Genomic DNA, 18,047 nt, shown 5'->3' on the forward strand with positions numbered 1-18,047 from the left:
CCCCCCGTCCCAGCTGCTGGTGTCACACTTGGATTGTGGGTCCCCCTTCTCCTCGGTGCCCACCCTGCCCAGGCTGCTGGCAGTCCCAGCAATGCCAAAAGCTCCCCCCTCTTGGCTCTCCCCATTTCGGGATGCCGGGGCTCTTTGGGCTCCCGGGCTCCCTTCTCCCCTCATTCTCTGCTCGGGGCTGCAGCGGCTCCAAGGAGTCCCCCCTGCCCCTCTCCAGGCTCTTGAGGCTCCCGCCAATGACGGCGCTCCCCCCTCTCTGGGCTCCCCACTTTGGGCTCCTGGGAGACACAGGGCTCTGCTCCTCCAGGCTGCCTCTGCCGGCAGCCGCCACCGGCACTCCCGATGTCCCCCCAAGGGGCCTTTTCCGCTCAGCCTTGGACTGTTTCATTCTCCAAACATCCCCTCAAAAACCCAACTGGGAGTGGCTGGGAACATGCTGGGGGGAACTGGGCTACACTGGGAGATACTGGGAGGGACTGGAACAAAAGTGAGGGTGAAAGAGAGCAACTGGAACCATGAGGAGCACAACTGGTTCACACTGGCAGGGACTGGGAGCACATTGGGCTCATCTTTGGATCATACTGGGAGGGACTGGACTAATACTGGGAGGATCTGAGAGCGACTGGGAACACACTCTGCACATCATCCCCCATACAGGGCCTGACTGGGAGCAACTGGGAGCATGCTGGGAGCAAATGGCATCATACTGGGACTGACTGGGTTGATCTAGAAAGCAACTGGAACCATGCTGGAGGCAGCTGGGACCATACTGGGAAAAATTGGAAGCAACTGGGACCACAATGGGAGGGCTGGCATGTGACTGGGATCCAACTGGAGCCTACTGGGATCATATTGAGGTTGAAAGGGAGTGACTGGGATCACAATTTAGGCTACTGGGAGCAGCTGGGAGTATGCATGGGGCAAATGGCATCATACTAGGATTGACTGGATTGATCTAGAACAGAACTGGAACCATGCTGGAGGCAGCTGGGACCATACTGGGAGAGATTGGAAGCAAGTGGGATTATACTGGGACCACACTGGGTGGGCTGGCATGTGACTGGGATCCAACTGGAGTTTACTGGGATCATACTGGGGTCAAAGTGAGTGACTGAGATCACACTTTGGGCTACTGGGAGCAACTGAAAGAAACTGGGATGACGCTGCAAGCAAACTGGAGGAACTGGGAAGGACTGGATGCATGCTGGAGGCAACTGGGATATACTGGGCATGACTAGGGGATCATACTGGAAGAACTGACACCTTACTGGGGCCACTGGCAGTGTCTGGAAATGACTACAGACATGCTGGGGGCAACTGAGATATACTGGGAGTGTCTGTAACCATACTGGGGGGACTGGAACTACACTGGGAACAGCTGGGACCATGCTGGAGAGAACTGAGACCACATTGGGGGTGACTGGGAGTGAGTGGGACCATACTGGGAGGGACTGGGACTAGAGCAGAGGCAACTGGTTTCAACTGGGACCATACTGGGAGTGTCTGTAACCATAGGGGAGTGATGGAAACACACTGGGAACAGCTGGGCCCATGCCTGGGATCACACTGGGGGCACTCCATCAGACTGGGAGTGACTGGGAGCAACTAGGTTTAGACTGCAGGTGACTGGAATCATACTGGAGTGGCTCCAGTCATGCTGGGATTATACTGGGCATGAATGGAACCTGACTGGGGCTTACTGGGAGCTACTGGGCCCATGTTGGGAGGAAAATGGGCATATATTGGGAGAAACTGTGATCGGCTGGAAGGTTCTGGAACCATGCTGAGAAGACTGAGACTATAACTGGGGCAACTGGGAGTTACTGGGAAAGCCTCGGATCATTCTGAGGTAACTAGAACCATACTGGGGCAACTGGGATGTACTGGGAATGCCTGTAACCATACTGGGGAGACTGGAACCACACTGGGAACAGCTGGGATCTTGCTGGGGGCAACTGGGACAATGCTCAGGGCAACTGGGCATGACTGAGACCCTGTTGGGAGGGACTGGGACTAATCTCAGGTTAACTGGGATCATAATGGGAGGAAATGGGAACAACTGGAACTGTGTTGGGGGCAAATGGGATCAAACTTGAATCACAGTGAGAGCAGCAGGGTCCATGCTGGGTTAGACTGGGATCACACTGATAGTGACAGGAATCATACTGGGATTGACTGGAAGTGGCTGTGAGCAACTGGAATTGTGCTGAAAGCAACTGGTAGAAAGTGGGAGTGACTCGGAGCATGTGGGGGGTGACTGGGATATACTGGGAGAGACAGAGAGTCACTGGGATCACACTGGAGGCTCCTGGGGTCATGCTGGCATTGACAGGGGGCAACTGGGATCACACTGGGGGCACTGGTATCAGACTGGCAGTGACTGGGATCATACTGGGAGTGGCTACAATCATACTGGGGTTAGAGTGGGTGTGATTGGACCCTGACTGGGGGTTACTGGGAGCTACCAGGCCCATGCTGGGAGCCAACTGGGTCTCCCAGCAGCCTGCGGAGGGCGGGCAACGAGTGGACAGGGCACCCCCAGTCCAAGTGGGACCCCCAGCAGCTGGGACAGGGGGGAACCTCCCCGGGCACCTGCGGGATGGGGGGCGATGCTCCCGGGGCCCGGAGTTCAGGCAGCGCCCGAGCCGCCCGATTGCGACCGCGCTTTGCTCCCGCCGCTTCCTGCTGCCGCTCCGCCTCTTCCTCCCTGCCTCCTCCTGCCCCGGTCCCGGAGCCCTCGCAGCCGGCGGGAGGAGCGGGGATGGAGCCGGGCCAGGTCGGAACGGAGCGAGGGGTGGGGAGGGATGGCAGCAGTGGGAGTGACTGGGCTGTACTGGGATCATCCTGGGAGCAGCTCCCGGGTGACTGAGTTCTACTGGGACCGTACTGGGATCACACTGGGAGTGAGGAGGAGCAGCGCGATGGCTCCAGCGCTGGGGCTGGGGGCGCTTCTGGGGCCCGGGGGGCGGCGAGAGCTGAGGGGCACCCCCGGCACCGGGACTGTCTGATCGCCCATCCCGGAGCACCGGGGGGGCCCTGAACCCCCATTCTTGGGCCCCGGGATCACCCCGCACCCCCATTCCCGGGCAGGGGACCCACCCTGCACCTCCTTCCCGGCCATCCCGCCTCTCCCAGCCCCCAGAGCCCCCTTTTCCTTCCCCCAGAGACCCCCTGGACCCCAATTCCTGCCTTTCCCATTCCTCAGCCCCTCCTCCACACCGAGGACACCCGGGGCCCCTATTCCCAGCCATCCTGGCTTTTCCCACCTTTTGCATGGAATGGGGACACTGGGGACCCTTGGAGCTCCCTTTCCTGCATGCAGGAACCCCCTTAGCCCAGCCCGTCCCCCCTCTGCCCACCGCAGCCTCCCCTTTTCTCAGTCCCTGAACCCCGAAACCCCGTTCCCTGCTCTCCCAGCTCTCCCTTTGGTTCCCCCTTTGGTTCCCCCTGTGCCCCCCAGCCCCCAAATCTCGGTGTCCCCCCAGTTCTCCTGTCCCTGCGTTCCCTGCCCGTGGCGCTGTCGGAGCCCGGCCCGGGGTTCCCCCGGTTGGTGTCCATGTGGTCCCTGGCTGGGATCCCCTTCCAGCGGGATCTCGGCACAGCCAGAGCCGGCACCACGAGCGGCACCGGCACGGGGCCACCGGGGAGCTGCCGCTGCTGCAGCTGCATCCTGCCATTCCCAGCTGCTCCCAGTTGCTCCCAGTGGCTGCGCAGTCGGCTCCCAGCATGCGCCTGGCAGCTCCCAGCACCCCCCAGACAGGGACCAATCACACCCCCTACAGTCCCAGTCCAATTGTAGCTACTCCCAGTATGATCCTGGTCACTCCCAGTATGATCCCAGTCAGTCCCAGTATGATCCCGGTCAGTCCCAGTATGATCCCAGTCACTTGCAGTGTAACTCCAGTCACTCCCAGCATGATCCTGGTCACTTGTAGTGTAACTCAAATCACTCGCAGTCACTCCCACTCTGATGCCAGTGGCCCCCAGTGTGATCCCAGTTGCTCCCTGTCAATGCCAGCATGACCCCAAGAGCCTCCAATATAATCCCAGTGATTCCCAGTCTCTCCCACTCTATCCCAGCCACCCCCAGGTTGCTCCCAGTGACTCCCTCTTCTTTCCAGTTGCTCAGACCACTCCCAGTCAATCCCAGTATGATTCCAATCACCCTCAGTGTGATCTCAGTCTCACCCAGTATGGATCCAGCTGCTGTCACTGTCATCCCAGTATGGTCCCAGTTTTCCCTAGAATAGTCCCAGTCCCTCTCAGCACAGTACCACTAACTCCCAATTGCCCCCAGCATGGTCCCAGCTGTTCCCAGTGTGCTTCCAGCCCCCTCAGTGTGGTCACAGACACTCCCAGCATATCCCAGTGTGCCTAGTACAGTTCTAGTTAGCTCAGAATGATCCCAGTCTTTCCCAGTTCCTCCCAGTTGCCACCAGCATGATCCCAGTTTCTGGCAGTTGCCCAAAGTATGATCCCAGTGGCTCCCAGGATGACCCCAGCCAGAGCAGTAGTCACTCCCAGTATGGTTCCAGTCACCCCCAGTATGACCCCAGTCAGTCCCAGATACTCCCAGTGTTATTGCAGTCATGCTCAGAGTGACTCCCTGGAACTCCCAGTGGGGGCCCAGTTGCTCCCAGTTGCTCCCAGTTGCTTCCAGTATGGTTCCAGTTGGAGCCAGCACCTTCCCAGTCACTCCCAGTATGATCTCAGCCATTTCCCATAGGATCCCAGTATGATCCCAGCATGGGCACAGCTGCTCCCATGATCATGCAGTGTGGTTCCAGTTGCTCCCATTTACCCCCAGGGTGGTTTCAGTCTCTCCCAGTGTATCCCAGTTACTCTGAGCATGTTCCCAGTCCCTCCCAGTTGCCCTGAGTTGCTTGCAGCCTGATGCCAGTTGCTCACAGCCACTCCCAGTCACCCTCAGTGCAGTCCCAGTGGCTGCCAGTGGGATCCAGTATGATGCCAGTGACTCCCAGCATTGGCCAGCTTCTCCTGTGATCCCAGTAGGATCCCAGTAGCCCCCAGCACGGTTCCAGTCACTCTCTGTTCATCTCAGTGTGATCCCAGTTGTCCCTAGTATAGTGCCAGCCAATCCATAGATGATCCCAGTCCCTGCCAGCGTGGTCCCAGTCATGCCCAGTTACTCCCAGTAGAATCCAGTCCCAGTGCTGCCACTGCTGGGATCCCCCAGCCCTGTGTGCGTTCCCCCCTTGGCGGATGTGCCAAGAGGAGCCCCAAGGGCTGGCAGTGGCCAGGCAGGGTCCCCAGCAAGGCCCAGTTTGGATGTGCAGCCCCCAGTTTGCCCAGTTTGCCTCTCCTTTGGCCCGGTCCGGGTTCCCCCCGCCCGCAGTGGCTGGGAGCAGCCGAGAGCCCCGCGCTGCCCATCCCGACCTGTCCTGGCTCCATCCCCGCTCCTGCCACGGGCTGCGAGGGCTGCGGGAACGGGGCAGCGAGGGTGTGGCTGCTGCTGGGGGAGGAGGAGGAGGGAGGGAAGGGCAGGGATGAAGGGGGAGGAGGAGCAGGGGTTAGGGGGGAGGAGGAGGGAGGGAAGGGGAAGTTTGAAGGAGGAGAGCCAGAAGGGATAGAAGAGGAGAAGGAGTTGGGCTGAGGGAGGAGGAGAAGGAGGGATGGAAGAGGAGGAGTGGGAGGAAGACAAAGAGGAGGGACAAAGGCAGATCGAGGAAAGTAGAAGGAAGTCGCAGCCCTGAAGCCCCCCCTCAGCCTGGACTGAGTCCCAGTGTGGGCGGCAGAGAAGGGGGGGATTCTGCTCTTGTGCCCCACTCAGGTGAGTCCCCACCTGCAGAGCTGCCCCAGCCCTTGGGCCCAGCACAGAAAGGATCTGGAGCTGCTGGATCTAGTCCAGATGAGGCACCAGAGATGCCCCAAGAGCTGGAGACCCTGTGATCTGGAGCTAGGCTGGGAGAGCTGGGGGTGCTCACCTGGAGAAGAGAAGGATCCAGGGAGAGCTGAGATGTCCTGCAGCTCCCTCTGTGCTCTCAGGCAGGCAGAAACAGGCTCTGGATTCAGCCCTGGAGCAGGGCAGGTGTTGGGGGTGTGACATGGAGCTGCTCTCCTGTGGGATATCCCCTCCAGGTTGCAAGCTCCTTGGTGGAGGAGTGAATCCAGGAATGTGGCTGTGGTAGTCCTTCCTTGTGGCTTGCCCCCAGCCCTGCTGTTCCCTTGGCCGCTCCTGTGGAAGACAGTGCAGGTTTAGGTGCCTCAGCACCACCAAACCCTCCCTGAATTCGCAGCCCCCACCCATGAGATGGTGACTGGTGAGGGGGAGCTCAGCCCAGATATCCTGGGGTGGGGGTCCCTGCATTGGTTTTTTTTGGGGGGATGTTTGGAGAATGAAGCAGTCCAAGGCTGAGCGGAAAAGGCCCCTCGGGGGGACATCGGGGGGTGCCGGTGGCGGCTGCCGGCAGAGGCAGCCTGGAGGAGCAGAGCCCTGTGTCTCCCAGGAGCCAAAAGTGGGGAGCCCAGAGAGGGGGGAGCGCCGTCATTGGCGGGAGCCTCAAGAGCCTGGAGAGGGGCAGGGGGGACTCCTTGGAGCCGCTGCAGTCCCGAGCAGAGAATGAGGGGAGAAGGGAGCCCGGGAGCCCAAAGAGCCCGGGCATCCCGAAATGGGGAGAGCCAAGAGGGGGAGATTTTGGCATTGCTGGGACTGCCAGCAGCCTGGGCAGGGCGGGCGCCGAGGAGAAGGGGTAGCCCCAATCCAAGCGTGACCCCAAGCAGCTGGGACAGGGGGGAGCCCCCGAACAGCAGAGGGGAGGCACCAGGGACGGGGAACTCCTGGGAAGCTTTTTCAGGGCTAAATCTTGGTGTTTGGGAGGTTTTTCTGAAGCCCAGGTGTCCAGTGACTTGTAGAGATGGACTTGGGCAGAGGGATCTTCAAACTCAACATGCTCATCCCTTGTTTTCCCCAAACCAGGATTTCCCATTCCCGACCTCTGGCAGGCTGTCAGGAAGAGGAAGATGCCCCGGGACACTGAGGCAGGTGAGGAGGAAGTCAGTGCCCCTTTCCCCTCTGTGCTGCTCCATCTCCCAGCCCAGCACAGCCCCGGCTGCAGCACAGCCCTGGGGGGATCTCCCTGCCCTTGCCTGTGGCATGGAGGCAAATCCCATCCTGCCCTTGTCCTTCCTCCCCCAGAGCAGGAGCTGAGCATGGAGAGCAGGGAGGACAAATGCCCGCAGCAGAACCTGGTGGCAGAGGCCGTTTTGAGCGGCTCCATGGCGTACGAAGGCAATGGGGAGGAAAAGCCCCGGAGATGCCGCACGAGGAGGGGCTGCAAACGCAGCTGGAGGGGATCTGAGGGGGAAAGAGCCAGCCAGGGCCAGGAAGGCAGGCGGAAATTGAGCCAGAGCTCGGAGCTGGTGCTCCATGAGCAGCTCCATGATGGGGAGAAGCCCCACACGTGTGTGGAATGTGGGATGAGCTTCAGGTGGCGGTCCAGCCTGAATCGCCACAGGAGGACCCACAGTGGAGAGAGGCCCCACGTGTGTGGGGAATGTGGAAAGAGCTTTAAACTCAGGTCCTACCTGAGCAGCCACCAGATGATCCACACTGGGGAACAGCCCTACGAGTGTGGGGAGTGTGGAAAGAGGTTCAGATCCAGCTCTGACCAGATCCGCCACCAAATGATTCACACTGAGGAACGGCCCTACAAGTGTGGGCAATGTGGGAAGAGCTTCACGACGAGCTTCAGTCTGATCCAGCACCGGGCGATCCACACTGGGGAACAAGCCTATGTATGTGGGGAATGTGGGAAGAGATTCAGTTGGAGCTCTGGCCTGATCAGGCACCAGAGGACCCACACTGGGGAACGGCCCTACGAGTGTGATCAATGCAGGAAGAGGTTTCCGACCAGCTCCAATCTCCTCCAGCACCAGCGCACGCACACAGAGGAGAGGCCCTTCCGCTGCCCCGACTGCGGGCAGGGCTTCAGGCAGAATATCAGTCTTGTCAGGCACCGACGCATCCACACTGGGGAGAGACCACACGAGTGTGAGGAATGTGGGAAGAGCTTCAGCCGGAGCTCCCACCTGATCAGGCACCAGAGGACCCACACTGGGGAACGGCCCCACGAGTGTGGGGAGTGTGGGAAGAGCTTCACCTTGCGCTCTAGCCTGATCTGTCACCAGCGCATACACACTGGGGAGAGGCCCTACAAGTGTGAGGAATGTGGGAAGGGCTTCACCCAGCACTCTAACCTGATCTACCACCGGCGTATCCACACTGGTGAGAGGCCCTACGAGTGTCCCAAGTGTGGGAAGAGCTTCTCACAGCGCTCTAACTTGATCCAACACCAACGGAGGCACCGGTAAGGGAAGCCCTGTGAGTGCCCCGAGTGTGGAAAGAGCTTTGTGTGCTGCTCCAGCTCCATCCCCCACTGGAGGAGGCACTTTGGGCACAGCCCTGGTCACTCACATTCCCTGTGATCCATGTTGGGAACACACCTGGCTGCTTCTCCTTTTGGTTTGGCTTAAATTTTTTTCTCTTCTCCATGTCTTTGCTCTCCAAAAGTCAAGAGGGATCAATCTGTCACCTCAAAACCACTCAAATCCCACTGAAAACAACTGAATTTTAACCCAACAGGGCTCAATCCCACCTCAAATTGCTTATTCCTACCTCACAAAAACTCAGTTCCATGCCAGAGTCACTTGATTCCACCACCACCAGGGTGAGTTGGGGTTGGGAGGTGATTGGTAGAAGTGGGATCCCAATTTAGAGCAGTGGGATGGGGATTGTGTGGGGTGGCTGGGTGGGATGTATTTGATAGCAAAGAAAACTTTGAGAGTTACTTATTTCCATCCCATTCAGTTTCAGTCAGTTCTGTTTGCAGAGTGCTGCCTTCTCAGCTGATTAAATTCCTCTAAAAATCTCATTTTTTAAATCATCTAACCCAAACAATCCAAAAACCAAGATCCAAATAAAACCATGCACCCGAAATTAGAAGTTTGAAAAAAAAATTAATTGTTCAAGAGTACTTAAGGATGTTATTAAAGTTTAATTGTTTGCTTAAAATGTATGAAAAATTATAGTGGTGTTTGGTTTTGTGTTTAGTGTATTTGTAATATGAATTGTTTTCCTAAGGTGTGTTAGATTGTAGTTTAGTTTTTTTAGATATTTTTTATCTAAAGTATATTAGTTATTGAGTTAAAACTTTCAAATGTATTTCTTGGTATATAATTTGTTTATTTATATGCATTGGTAATATTATAGTAATAGTTGTTGGTTTGGGTTGAATCATTGTTGGAGTATTGTAAAGAAGACTTGAGATTTTTATATTGTATTTTTATAATAATTTATTTAATTTCAGTTTAAATTTTTTTTTTTTTGATTTTTATAATTTTATTGCATTTTTCTGAGAGGATAGGAAGGAAGTTCAAGGGCACGAACATTTTTTCCTGGCTGGGAACTGGAATTCCAGACCCTGGGCGTGCGTGCAGGTTCACGCAGTCTGGGATCAAGTATGGACTGGGATCAAATATGGGCTGGGACCATATGGAATGGGACCATACAGACCAGGACAATACAGACTGGGATAAACTGGGTTGAGATTATATGGACTGGGATTGCGCAGACTGGGATCACACGGACTGGGAAAAAGCTCTGGCTACCATTGGCTACCTTTGGCTGCCATCCCCCTCTGAAGGCAGCCACATCAAGTTGACTTGATCCTGTTTGGGACCCCCTCCCCCTCCTTCCCCCTGCTCTCCCGCCCCTTTCCCATCGTTCCCCCAGTCCCAAGTGCCCTCTCCCGTGCTTGGTTTTGGGGGTTCCAGGCGCCTCCTGCTCCCTTTGGGAGTCCCGACCCCCCTTTGGGTTAATTTGGGGCCCCCCTTCTCCCCCAGCCCCCCGCTCCCCCCGCGGCCGGGGGGGCTCCCAGCACCCCCAGTGCCACCAGTGCGGCCCCGGCTGCCCCCGCACGTCCCATCCCCATCCCCGGGGTCACCTCCCCCCGCCCCAAATTCCGCTCCTGCAACTGATGAGTCATCAGCGACAAACGCTCTGATTGGCTGGAAATGGCCCCGGGAGCAGCGGGACAGGGACCTCTGCAGCCTGAGCTGCCCTTGTTCCTATCTGTCCGTGCACGGAACACAGCGCGGAGGAGAAGGGCAGCAGGGCCCTGCGTGTCCCCGGGCTCAGGTTTTGTGCCGCTTCAGCTCCACGGAGACGCAGGTCAAGTGAAAAACACAAACCGTTTATTAAGGGAAAGCGAAGGTAAGGGGTGAGCTGGGAGGCAGAAAAGGGGATGGGCAGGGCCTGAGGGCTGCAGGGAAGGGAAGGAGCTGTCAACAGGGAGAGAGATGGCAGGAGCTCCTGGAGCTTCGCACAGGCTCAGCTGTGAGCAGCCAGAGCTGTGCCTGGAGCTCCAGCGGGTCCATCCTGCTCTGCAGGTGCTCCCATCTTCAATGGGCACTGGAAATCGCTAATGGACGCTGGTACATCTGATCCATCAGACAAACAAAGTCCTGAAGATCTTCTATCAAAGGTCATCTGAAGCAGTTTGCTCATGCACGATGGACTCTCGTCTTCCTTCAGGGCTTGAAGAGCTAGAAGAGAGAGGAACAGAGCCAAGGTCAGAGGCCAGATTGAGGGAATCCAAGGAAAGCCTCCTGCCAGGGCCATCCCAGCCGGCTCTTGCCATGGCTTCGGCCGGAAGGTGCTGGCCACGGATCCCCCACGTGTCCCGGGCAGTTCTCCGGTCTCTGTCCCTGCCGCCCCTCGTCCATACAGGGAGCAGAGCCCTCGGCAGCCCGGGCAGGGATTGCAGCTGCGGGGCCGGCATTTGGAGCTGCCCCCGCCCGGCAGTGCTCGCTGCCACGCGGCTGCCCTGACTCACCCTCAGTAAGGACCTGGAGCTCCTCCTGCTGCCCCATCACGAGCACTCCGGCCACCCCTGGCAAGACAGAGCATGTGGCGGCCCCAGGCAGCACAGCTGCCCGACACGGGCTTTGCCAGCCCTGCGGCCGCACGCCCTCCTCCCGGGCAGGGCTCCTGCCGGGCCCTGCCGCCCGCTGCCGCCCCAGGGCACGGCTGCGGGAGGGCGGCGGCAGCGCCCAGGGCGGGCGGGGCTGCAGCGGCCCGGGCGCGGCTCCCGCTGTAGCCGGGGCAGCAGCCGGGCCGGGGGCAGCAGCCGGGCCGGGGGCAGGGAGGGGCGCCGGGCTCGGGGCTCAGCAATGAACCTGACGGCCGCTTCTCGCAGGGGCCTCTGTGGGCTCTGCAGGCGCGGCAGGGCCCAGTGCAGGTGCTCGGCCGCTCGGCTCTTGTCCTGCAGCAGCTGCGGGGAGCACCGACAGGGGAGGCTCGGCGCGGGCTCTGCCCCTCGGCCGGGTGCTCCCTGTGCCCAGCACCGGCCGAGCCGGCCCGCACGGCCCAGGGCAGGGAGCAGCTGGGGGTGTGAAATACAAAGCTGTGTTTCGTGTCAGGTACATACAGGCAATGCGGGTATTTGTGATTGCGATATGTGTGGAGACCGACAATGGGACAGTTGCAAATTCTAATAATAACTGAGGAAAGCAAAGCGTGGAAGAAGGCCTTTGAACCTATCCTTTGTTTGCAATTATCTTTAGTTGATTTAGGAGCACTGGAATTAAAGCGTTAAGGATGTTGCTTTTTGCTTGTAGTTAATCCTTAAATAGTTCTGCAATAATAACCTTTTGAAGTTTGATTTTAGAATATTGCTGGTGTCCTTGAAACTATAGCTTTAGGATACATATAAAGGAAACATGCTTATCTCACGCCTTATTGAAGCAGAGAAAAACAGCTTGAGAAAGGAAGATGAACATCACCTTAAGGATTTATGGTTTCAACCAAGGCAAGCTGGACATCACTGTTATTAGATTTATAGTCTCTGCAATTAAAAGGTGGACACACATCTGGGGAGCTGGACTCCACCAGATGGGATTCGTCTTTCTTCTTTCAGAAACCAGACCCCTACCATCTGGGGATACTCCTTTGAGATACATCCTGAGAAAAACTAAATCACAATCGTGTATAGAATTGTGACATAAAAATTTGGAATAGAAACTCCTGATGAGTAAAAATTCAAAATAGAAACTGCTGAAAAACCTGATGAGTACCCCTATAAATACCTGTAAGCCTCAATTATTGGTGTGCAGTTGTAGGGAAAACTTCCCCCACCATAACCAGCGCTGTATTGCTCATATTTTACCATATTACATAATAAATTGATTGCTGCTTGAATATTGGCCTAGTCAAGCTTCTTATTTGCAAGAGCCGTGACAGGCTCTGTGTTCACAGGCATGGCCGGGCGGCACCTGAGGGGGCAGCAGCAAGAGCTGCAGCGGATCTGCACTGGTGAGTGAGTGAGGGCAGCGGGCTGACAGCAGGGACTGCCAGGAGGAGCTGCAAGCCCTGCCCTGGCTGCGGAGGGCTCTGCTCCCATGGGCAGAGCACACTGAGATTTCAGGGCCACGTGGGCCATTGGTGGCCAGCAGCTTCGGGCTGATCCCCTTGCTCCCTGCTCCCTCCTGGCCATGGCAAGAGCCGGCTGGGATGGCCCTGGCAGGGGGCTCTCCTCGGCTCCCCGCCGATCCGGTGTCTGACTGTGATTCTGTTCCTCTCTCTTGCAGCCCTTGAAGAAATGGCAGATGACATCAGCCTTTCTGTCAGAAGCCTCGCTCTTCAAACTTTACACATTCTCAGGGCAGAAGCTACAATTCGATATTCCATCTTGGAGGACCTGGAAGATCGGCTCCGCAGGGCGTGGAAAAAAAGGCTTCGTCTCTCAGGCCTTGGCGGCCTCTGCTGCTGGAGCTCTGTGGAGAGATGATCCCAGAGGCTCTGTCTGCTGGGCCCTGAGCAAGCGGGGATTTTCCTTGTTTTCAAGACTGTTATTTTCTTCTTTTGTTTTCCTTTACTATGTAAATATAGAATGTGGTCCAATAAACAGACTCCCAGGATCTTTCTTTTCCTGCCCAGGGTCCGTAGGGCATAGGGGAGGAGGGGGAAAAAGGGTGCTTGCGCTCAGCCAGCTGCCCAGGCATGCAGTGCTGCAGGGAAAATGGCCAGAAGCCCCTTGGTCTGTGGTGGTTCTGCTGAAGCCCTTCTGCTGCCCACAGAGCAGCTGGGCAGGGGCCGGGGCTGCGGGGATCCCTGCCAGAGCGGTGCCTGGAGATGGCCACAAGCCCTGTGCCAGGCAGGAAGCGCCAGCCGTGTCCTCCTGCCCGTGTGCTGCTGGCTGCCTTGCTGAGGGCTCCCAGGTGCCTCTGGATGGGGCTGCTCTGGAGCTGCGGTGGGGCTGCGGCGCTGCTGCCGGGCAGCTTGGCCGGGCTGGGGCAGCCCCTGAGGGGCTGGGGCGCTGGCAAGCCCTGAGCAATGGGCTGTCAGAGGCCACAAGCAGCCCCCCGGCAGCCGCCTTTTTCCTGCCAGAGTTGACTTGCAAGACGCATCCCGGGCACTCTGGAATTCATAGCATCAGTGTTGTTGGAAACCCAAATGCAGGGAAATCTCAGACCTTTGGTCTGGTCAGCAAAGCTTGGAATGAAACACAGGATTTGATTGGAGACCGTGGAAAGGGCTCCCAAACTTAGGTGCTAGAAGCAAGAATGCGGATTTCTAGTTTATAGCAGAGACACAGGGAGGAAAGTTGAAGTGGAGGAAAGGTAAGAGATTTAGAGTTCAAGATCTAGAAAAAATCAAAGTAGTTACAATGGTAAACAAGAAGTTTAGGATGCAGTGCTGTAGGTTTGTGTGTCATAGCATGATTGGCTAAGGAGGCTTACACTGTAGCATGATGTGGGAAGCCAGGAAATTCCTCTGGCTGCCCTGCAAGACTCGAGACCGTGTCAGAGGGCTCAGAGACTTTGACACAGAGCCCAAGACCCTTGTGCCTTTGATTTAGCCCTTGGAGAAAACAATCACCAACCTTGTAGGAAGAAGGACAAGCCACAAAAGTTGAAGTAGAATGATAGTGAATTTATCACAGAGTGGAAAAATTGATTTTGGGGGTTTTTAGAATGGGGCTTCAGGGGGCAAGATGGAGGACTCTGGGCATGTCCAGCCTTTCTCCTTCTTCTTCTTGGCCTCCATCTTCTGCTGTGATGTTGCCACTTCTAGATTGGTTTAGAGTAGGAGCTCACTGTCTAACGTAGATGATAGGTATTGGAAAGTAACTGCAAATATTGTACACGTAGTTGGTTTTAATATAAAAAGATAACACCGCCCCGGGGGAGGCAGAGTGCCTTAGACTGTCTTGCTGAGCGGACCTCGGCAGGACAGGAGAAAGAATTGCATAGATAAGGTACAATAAACAACCTTGAGACCGAGAAATGAAGAGCTCTGACTCCTTCTTGTACCGCCGGGCTGGGAAAAGAGACTTTCTAACTTATCTGGGCTCACTCTGACCAGCTAGAGACTCCGAGAGCATGAGTCCGTAAGATGAAATATTGAAGGATTGGGTGCAAAACACAAATATCCTTGTTGGCCGTGTCTTCTTGGCCAAGAAATCCTTCAAAGCTCTTGCAACTACAAGTCTTGCAGCCCTGTGAGCCATGCGGTGGAGATGTGAGCCAAACTCACCCTTCCTTTCTATGTAGAAGAGAAGAAAAAGCAATGGCATCATCTAAAGTGTGATTTAGCTCCAAATAGATGACAGGGACTCTTAGTGCTGACTCTTTGACTCCAGAGCAGCTGCTTTAGGATCTTTCACAGAACCCTGTGTAGTTATATGCCAGAAATGGATCATTTGAAGAAACTTTCCCAACTGACTTGCATGGAGGCTTGTTTGAAGGGTGTTTGAGGAGAAAGCCTGCCAGCAGAGGTCTGGGCTTTTGCCTAGCTGTGTCCCCTGCTGATTGTGAAGTGTGCCATCAGCAGCAGGGCTTTCTGGGCTGAAAATATCATCAGGACACTTGGACTTGCTCTTTTTGGCCTATAAAAGCTGGACCCACTTTTGGGGCAAATTTGGAGACCTCATCTATGGGTGGATGGAGCACCTAGGATTTTCCCAGTTGCTGGGAATGGTTCTCCAGGTCCCTGGTGTAAAACGGGGCTGCCCAGCAACTGCACATCTGCAAAATGATAAGCAATTGTCTTGGTTGGAGGAGAGACGTGTCTGCTAAGGAAGGCAGAAGCCTCCTCTGAAATGGAAAATGTAAATTCCCTCCCTTCAAATGATTCTCATTTAGAAATTCAAATGCTCTCAGGGAAAGATATGGGGAAAGGACTGAGCCGGCAGAGCCAGGAGGCGTTTGCTGATGCTCTGAGCCCTTCCTAAAGATCCTGTCGGGCTGCCTTAGACACCTGGGGCCAGGCATTCCCTCCAGCCTGGGCCACTGTGGCTGGGCTGGGGGCGGCCCCAGGGCAGGCGGCAGGGTATGCAAGGGCCCTTGGTGACACGGTGCCACACAGTCACTGTGACATGGAACCGGGTGTCCAAGGGCCCTTTGTGACACGTGGTGACATAGGAGCTGCCGGTGAGAAGAGCAGGCCACAGTGCTCGGAGCACGCGACGGCACAGGACGGGACAGAGCGGTGCCGTGAGGAGCCCCTGCACAGCGCGCTCATTCGCGTCCCACCCGGAGCTTTTCCGAGGCCTTGTTCCTGCAGCTGAGCTCGAGGCCAGACCACAGGACTTGCTGAGCCGTGGTCTCCCTGAGGCTTCTTTTCTGCAGGTGCCCTCGAGGCCAGACCACAATCCTTGACAGGAGTCTCCTGTCCTTGTGGCAGGAGCCCTTGAGAGCGAGTGCAGGACTTGCTGTCCTGCAGCCTTCCTGAGGCTTCTCTCTTGAAGGTGCCTTCCAGGCACAACTGCAGGACTTGGTGACTTGGAGCTTTTTCAAGGCATCTCTCCTGCAAGTTGCCCCAAACCCAATCAAAGCTATGGAGCAGAGACCCCCGGTAGTGCCCAAGATGGCCTGGGTGGAGGAGGAGGAAGAAGGCCCACGAGCTGCCCCATCACAGGAGACCGAGGAGGTGGTGCCATTCAATCCACCACAGGAGGGTGAGTGGCAGAGCCTGACTGTGGGACTGGTGCCTGCAGCCAGCTTGGCCCCATGCCATGCCATGCCATGCCATGCAATGCCATGCCATGCAATGCCATGCCATGCCATGTCATGCCATGAAATCCCCTGAGAAATGCCCATGGACAGGACGGAAGAAGGGCCAGGCAGACACGCCGCAGTGGCCCTGCTCCATTGCTCCATCCCCTGGGGCATCCCGGGGCTCTCCCTGCCTGGGGAGCTCAGGGCTGGGCTGTGTTCCCCGGCCTCTTCGGCAGCCCCTCAGCTCTGGCTGCATACGCTCTTTGCCAGATGCAGCCCTGGAGCGCACACAAGAGCAGGAATCCAGCCGTGGCCGCTTCCGCAGCACAGCCCAGGTACCTGCAGCCACCCTGACCTGGGCTGGGCCTGCTGTCCCTGCTCAGCCCAGCACTGTGTGTGCAGCGCTCCATGCAACATCCCCGGCTTCCTGCCCTTCTCCTACAGCTTGTCTGGAAATTCATCAAGAGAATGCAGGAGGAAGAGACCATCACCATGGGCACTGGGCTCAGACCCTACTCTCCCAGCTTCCAAACCATGCCCAGTGCTGCCCTCCTGTGTATGCTTGTAGAGGAAAAGTTTTACTATCCAAACCAAGTAAGCAGCCTGTGGGCAGGGTTTGATCCTCCCAGGAATTGCTTGGCCTCCCAAGCCAAGCAATGCTGGTTGCTGTGAGCCTTTGGGGCCACATGGCAGTGGGCTGGGAAGGGAAGCACTTCTCTGGGGAAGCTGGGAACATTGCTCCCTCTGGCAGCTTTCCAAGTCTCCTGGTGCTTGTTATCTGTGGTAGACAGGGAAAGGCGCTGCGGAAGATCTCGCGATGTCATGGAAAGCCAGGACCCTCTGATTCCCTTAGATAAGACCATCTGCTTCCCGTTGATAAGAAACTAACATAGGAAGTTAGCCTCCCTTAACCAAATTCCAGTAACTTTCCATCCCCTACCCAGTAGCCGTCCACCTCTTACTAACCGTAGATGGTAAAAACAGACCCATGCTGACGTAGAGACCCCTTAGACTATAAAAACCCAAGAGATGTGTCATGGTTTGACCCGGAAACAGGATTTCTGGGATGTTGTGTGGATGGGGCCAATGAGTGCTCAGATTTGAATATTGCCATCTGGCCTAACCACTGGGCACTGGGATCCACCTCCGAGAACACAGGGTAAAAGCAGGGCTCTCCCCCGGCAGCTCCTCTTTGGATTTCCGGCGGTGAAGAAGTTGGGTCTCTTCCCCCGGCCCAGTTGCTGGCTGGGCGGGGGGAGGGGAAAAGCCATGCGGCCCGGCCCGGGAGAGGTAGGCCTGGCCCCCCCCAAGGGTGGAAGGAAGAAGTAAAGAAATGCCAGGATGCAATTGGCAGCCTGTTCCCCCCCTTTGGAGACAGACAGAGAGAGAGAGAGGGCAGCCTGTGTTTGTGTGCCGTTACCTTGAAAGCAGTAAACATGTGCTGGCAGCAGGCAGCCCGGCTGAGGAGATGGGGGGCGGGTGCAGCCAGGAGTCCAGCCGCTTGGAGGAGTTTTTCACCCTTTTTTTTTTTGGACAATGAAAACTTCACAGAACATTACCCCTTCCTAGACAAGAGATAAGAGTGGAGGAGGATGAAGGAAATGAGCGAGTGATGAAGGTCTGGACCAGAGAGAGAGAGAGAGTGAGAGATGTTGGAAAGATGGAGAAGAGGGAGTGGCATTTTATGCTGGACTCTTTTGTGTAGCCATGGACAGAGCTATGTTTCGGTGTAATACAGAGACTGAGTCCAGGGGGAGAAATGTCCCAGAGCCAAAGAAGATTCAGTGTGGGTACCCCTCGGCCCCAGGGGTTATATAAAATATGGGGCGGACAGATGTCCCAGAGGTGAGAGATTGAGCTTTTCTGGAACTGGACACAGCCTCCTTAAAAGGACAACCCTGGAAGCAGCCCTGATTCTGGTCCGGTGGTGAGAGCACCGGAACAAGGATGGAAAAGGCCACCACGACACATGGAAGGACTCCCTCTCCTCTTGAGGAACTGAAGTCGAGCATTCTAAAGGG

General features: G+C 56.5%; 1 protein-coding gene across 1 annotated transcript; it reads left to right on the top strand.

Annotated features, from left to right (window-relative positions):
- Positions 1–7,416: 7,416 nt before the first annotated feature.
- On the top strand, positions 7,417–8,340 carry LOC128946675 (zinc finger protein 436-like; the record flags this gene model as incomplete). The annotated part of the gene is made up of 2 exons (XM_054290615.1): positions 7,417–7,619; positions 7,788–8,340. Coding segments are annotated over 2 exons (756 nt in total), but the record flags the coding sequence as incomplete, so codon positions are not given.
- Positions 8,341–18,047: the final 9,707 nt, after the last annotated feature.

The sequence above is a fragment of the Melozone crissalis genome, unplaced genomic scaffold (assembly GCF_028551555.1).
Source record: "Melozone crissalis strain CALT ecotype California unplaced genomic scaffold, PUWL_Pcris_2 ptg000082l_1, whole genome shotgun sequence".
In the NCBI taxonomy this organism is placed as follows: domain Eukaryota; kingdom Metazoa; phylum Chordata; class Aves; order Passeriformes; family Passerellidae; genus Melozone; species Melozone crissalis.